This window comes from Ostrinia furnacalis, unplaced genomic scaffold (genome assembly GCF_004193835.3).
Source record: "Ostrinia furnacalis isolate ACB-3 unplaced genomic scaffold, ASM419383v2 OfSCF1862, whole genome shotgun sequence".
Lineage (NCBI taxonomy): Eukaryota > Metazoa > Arthropoda > Insecta > Lepidoptera > Crambidae > Ostrinia > Ostrinia furnacalis.
This window is the reverse complement of record NW_021132101.1, coordinates 1,230,440-1,235,998: the sequence shown is the minus strand read 5'-3', so window position 1 is coordinate 1,235,998 and position 5,559 is coordinate 1,230,440. Positions and strand designations below refer to the sequence as shown.

The 5,559-nt window shown below is 37.1% G+C and overlaps 1 protein-coding gene across 1 annotated transcript; it reads left to right on the top strand.

Annotated features, from left to right (window-relative positions):
* The first annotated feature begins 754 nt into the window (after positions 1 to 754).
* Positions 755 to 2,128, top strand: LOC114353946 (uncharacterized). The gene is made up of 3 exons (XM_028306135.1): positions 755 to 1,260; positions 1,331 to 1,375; positions 2,117 to 2,128. Exons 1-3 carry the CDS (start codon positions 1,006 to 1,008, stop codon positions 2,126 to 2,128), a joined length of 312 nt encoding a protein of 103 aa, XP_028161936.1. The 5' UTR covers positions 755 to 1,005.
* The last annotated feature ends 3,431 nt before the right edge of the window (positions 2,129 to 5,559 follow it).

Below are 5,559 nucleotides of genomic sequence, written 5' to 3'. Positions count from 1 at the left end.
TCACACGCTGCGCCTTCCGGTACGCGGCCTCCATTCCAGAACCTTGCTGCCCCATCGGCCGTCAGTTCTGCGTACTATGTGCCCTTCCCATTGCCACTTCACCTCGCTAATCCGTCGGGCTATGTCAGCGACTTTAGTTCGTTTACGGATTTCCTCATTTCTGATTCGATTTCTGCAAAGAAACACCAAGCATAGCCCTCTCCATAGCATGCTATAATTTATGTTAACATTTTTATAAAAATTGATGTGTAGGTTAATCCAATCTATTAATTTCATTCTACGTAGCAGTTATTCAATATGCGCAAAATACTAGAAGTCCAGAAGTCCATGAGAAACAATATCGAGTGTATCCAGAATAACTCAAAGGGCTCCTCGCGTGTTGCGATCGCTCGTGAAGTGGAGGCGGCGTGGTCTTCGGCTCTTGAGCTGACAGGGGCGTCGCTGAGTACCCAATTGGCTCTCGGTGGTTCTCCACGTCAAGCGTACTTTTTCATTTTATGATATTTGTTATTCTCGCAACAAGAAATAACTTAATTTCAAAGATAATGAGATAAATTTATTACTAATATTTATTTCACTATTAAAATAATCTATTCTGTGCTGTGGCCAAGTGCGAATCAAACTTGCACATAAAAAAGTTGTATATAGTTAGGCATTCACTGAGACTCTTTTCAGTTTGTAATTATTAATATCATGCCAAGACGTCGGAAAATTCCAAAAAGGTAACTTTGTATACTTTAACGGTCTTATTCATAATCATTTTTCACATTTTATCAAATGCTTATTAGAGGTTTATAAAACGTTTGATAAAAATTGTTATTCATAATCGTCATTTAGCGCTAAAATCCTCTTTTATCTGTGTGATAAGTTATCGAGAGCTCGGGCCTTGTTTAAAGCTCTAATAAACCTATTTTAACCTAACTTTTATAAATGTCATTTCATATGAATGTCACTTCGTTGGTTTATTTATTCAAAATATCCTTGCTGTGATCCTTGCTTGTGAAAATGAATGCTATAAATGCAATTGTGCATTTAGCCAATAATGCCGACCCAGCGCGACGTAGAAAGCTCTACCGCCAACGAAGCAACCCATTCGATTTGCGGGACCTAAATTTTAAAATAAAATATAGGTTCAATAAGGACACAGTGCGCACCATCATAGATTTGGTGGAAGATGATCTGGTTCAGAGCGCTAGAGGTGGTGGCACGTGTCCTGAACTGCAAGTTTTAGTGGCCATAAGATGTTGGGGACGTCGTGAGGTAAGCACAAAAAAGTGTTTTATTTTATCCCTTTGTCGTGGCTGCTATAATTATTTTCATACATTTTCAGGTACAAGATGATGCTGGTGACCTCCATGGCCTAAGTCAGCCGACAGTGAGCTTTTTTTTTTCTGCGATTTGTCTATGATTTTACATGGTCCATCAAGTTAAATCACCAAAAAAGCTGTTTTCGTTCATTCTTTTTGTATAGTCTGTGGAAAGAAAATATTAAACTCTGTTTTAGCTATCAAAGGTTTATAAACGATTATGAATAACGTTTTTTATCAGAGGTTTATAAGAGTGTTTTAAGCCTATCAAACGTTTTAGCTAATGTAGGTTTTAAACCTATATTAGCATTTTATTATGAATAAGACCGTAAGTATTTATTTTTAGCTCGTTCAACTTCTAGCATTGTGGTATTACTTTTTTGTTCGGAACCCTTAAAACGACTGATTTCTCAAGTTCTATTATTGTGATCGGTAAATTAAAATTTCGCTTACTGCCTACCTTCTAGGTATTTATGGATCGATATAACCGTACTTAAAGGTTTCTTGGTGATAGATCAAGATAGTGACTATTGGCACTATTTCCTGAGTATGATGCCACACGTCACTCATATCGGAACTATAGGAAACAATAGTTCCACATATTATCAAAACTTGATAGATACATCGCGAAGTTTCCCTAGGGCCTATGATGGAATACTGAAGTTGTGGCGCCATGACAGACGGCAACTAATATATCTTGGAAATATGAACTATTGCGTCGTGATAATTGAATAGCCCGAGTTCCCGAGTTGCGATACTTGGGAACACTAATCACACTTCTAATATTAGTTTCATGATTCATGAACTAGATTAGCGACTAATCGTAGAGCTGCTCTAAAGATAGGTAATACTTATCGGTATGTGTTTGAATAAGAGAAAAAAGATGGCGAGATGAACTAAAGATATCAAAGTTTAGCAACAAAAAACCGTCCCATTTAAATTGATCAAAAATGAAATTCGGAAATGTATCCCCAACAGGTTTATTAAATTGAGTGTCACAGTCATATTAAACGTATTTTGGAGTTCATTTCCGCAAATAGATTGACGTTTTAGGAAATTTTACGATAACGTTTGAGGAAATGAGTCGTTTGACTTCATTTTCAGAGCTTTTACATGACGGTGAACTTAATAATGGTGATTTGAAAATCCTGAAAAAAGATACTTCAGACTATGGTTAAGATTTATTATTATAATTATAAAACTTGATTGCACAATAAAATAGTACAAAAGGTGGACTTAATGCTATTTAAGCATTCTCAGCCAGTCGACCCCTGGGTTATGCAGAAAGCTGTGAGTGCGAAGGTAGAGGTAGAAGGGTAGAAGTTAAAATTGAAGTTAAATTTTTAATTGATATAATATTTAAGATACATATACCTACCTACATACATACATATACATACATATATACAGATACATACAAACATATAATATAAATAAATATAATTGACATATTATACCATATATGTGATAAATAAATAAACAATATTACGCAATCATGTGGAAAGGTGTTTACGTACCTACTCTCATTTTAAACGATGTCCTCGTTTCCGACTCTCTGATATCTTGTGGCAACGAGTTCCAAAGGCGAGTAGCCTTCACTGTAAAGGACTTCGAGAAGAAGGCAGAGTGGTGGACAGGTGTAACAAACAGGTGTTTCTTTAAGGTAGGAAGGAGAGGTGGGATTAGAGAGAACGGCGAAAAGAATGCCAAGAAGTCTAGAGTTCCTACGCTGACGAATGGGATTGATTTAAGTTAAATAATACTGGTGTCATCAATTAAATGTTCGTTCGTTTCAGCCGAAAGACGTCCACTTCTGGACAAAGGCCTCCCCCAAGGATTTCCACAAAGACCGGTCCTGCGCCGCTCGCATCCAAGCACCTCCCGCGACCTTTACCAGATCGTCGGTCCACATAGTGGGAGGCCTGCCCACGCTACGACTTCCGACTCGTGGTCGCCACTCAAGAACTTTCCTGCCCCCAGCGGCCATCAGCTCTACATCAATCAAATGTATTAATTTTAAAGTTTCAAACAACGAGCCCCCAAGTTAAGTAATATCTGGGCTCAGAGCAATTTGCCTGAAAGCATTCGTCCGTTGACGAGTTATTGCTCATATTCGTAATGAAAGTTCCGTCTCATGTAACCGTCCCATGCCACATTATATCATTGCCTCAGTAAATCCGTTGGTTGGTAAATCTGTGAAGTCCGTCATTTCGCTAAGTGACAAAAACTTATGTAAAAATTATAAAAATGGTATAAAGTAGGTAAAATAATCATCAAATTAAACTGTGCTTTGTAACTTTAGCTTTTAGTAGGTTACTTTCCATGAAATGTTGATTTCGCTATTTGTGGCTATCATAATAAAAAACACAAAACACTTTTTTTTATCCCCAACGAGGAAGCTCTTGGCCTGTATCTCATTTCTCATCACCTGATGGTAAGTGATGATCAGGCCGAAGGTGGAAGCGAGCTTCACCCGGAATCCTCAACCACAGAGGAACTGGCTATCTTACCTCTAACTGCCGGAACACAACAATGCTGTTAACATTATTGTAATACTTGTTATGGCGACAGACTTAGGTAAGATGGTGGTAGCTAGCTAGGCGGACTTGGAACAAGCCCTACCACCAATCAAACTGAACAGAAAATTCTGCCCCCACTGGGAATCGAACCCGGGACCTCTGCGTCTGAAGCAGGTGGTCTAACCACTAGACCACAGCACAGAGGCGGTCTTTACGCTTTATAGGGAAAGAAATTATTGAGAAACAAAGTCAAAAGCTCATGTTGCGCAATAAATTAAAAAAATGTTTAGAACTTTACATAGACGTACTATACCTAAATATAATTTTTCTATTCTTATTTAAGAATTAAGTTGTGCGTGCAGCACAATACACGCACAGCGACAGCAACGTTCGTTACGTCATTGTTAAAATGATAAATCGAGTCGCAGTTAAATTATTTTCAACAATCATTTACTTAATCTAAGCTGGGATCAATTTCATCAAAATAATTTGTATGCCTGTGGTTTTGCTAAGCTTTTGTGTTATTTCTGTTAAAAACAAATCCAACCCTTTTACGGTTAAAGTTTTACCACAATATTTATTTACCTAGATAAGTTAATAATTTGTCAATTTTGGAGGCGGATACCATTTCCCAGACCAGAGTAACTTAATTGTCTTTATATTAAACTCGGTTAGTTTTAACTTAATAACTAGGGATACTTACTGTTCCCATTTTAGTGTAGTGGCGATTCCGGAGCGATGATTAACGTGCCTCTAATGAGAATGCTCATTCAATTAATTAGTGAACACCGAGTCAGCCTACAGTTGGAATTTGTGTTATGTTGCTTTCAAATACAGGTCAACTGCTTTGAAATAATTGGGTCATCATCGATCATTTCAGTGTCCTTTTCTGATCGATTTACTTTAAAAACAAAATATGTAGTCGCAATTTTTTAAAGGCATGGCATTGCAATTTGATTGCATATCATTTTGGGTTTAATCAAAGTTTTTAGATAATACTGGTGAAGTATATCGCACCTGCGGTGCAATAACGTCACTTATGCATTTTTTTTTAAACTTAACTGATTATGAGAAAATACTCCAATCTACCTCTTTACTTGGTTTACTTTGATTCAGTTAAGTTTTGAAAAAAAATGCATAAGTGACGTTATTGCACCGTAGGTGCGATTATGCTGCTTGTTAAATGTTAATGTGATGAATGTGATAATGGTTGACTTGAAATCGACACCCATTTCAAAAGATTTCCTTTCAGTCGAACACGTTCTTAGGAATGCCTTATAAAATGACACTAAATACTGTAGGTAGAGTAACAGACTAGCAGTAGACAATATAGTTACAAAGATATACGAAGTATCTAAGTACTAGGCTTGCATTATAAAAGGAAGATGATAAAAATTCAACTTCCGCGAGTGAATCCGTGCTTGCAATTTGCATGCATTGTGTTGGTTGCGTGTTGAACAATGGGGACAAGTGCTCAGGCAGGATGACAAAACTTTACGCGTGGATCCGCTGTAGCAAGACGAACATCTATATCTTGCAGTATTTATAAAACAATACCTAATAGTACCTAAACGTAATTCCAGATTAAATATGTCCAACGATAACTTCGCAATAAGAACTCTCAGAATTATTACAACTCGTAGGTGAGCACGATGTATTTTGCGTGTTGTTTGGATTGCTTTCACGCTTTAATCAACCTGTATACTGAAGTTGTTAAGTTTTAAAATAAGCCG

What these genes read in the sequence shown, in the direction of transcription:
- LOC114353946 (XM_028306135.1), top strand. Translation starts at nt 1,006, where the DNA reads ATGAATGCTATAAATGCAATTGTGCATTTAGCCAATAATGCCGACCCA. An exon ending in GATGTTGGGGACGTCGTGAG is followed by an intron (nt 1,261 to 1,330) that starts GTAAGCACAAAA and finishes ATACATTTTCAG; the next exon opens with GTACAAGATGATGCTGGTGA.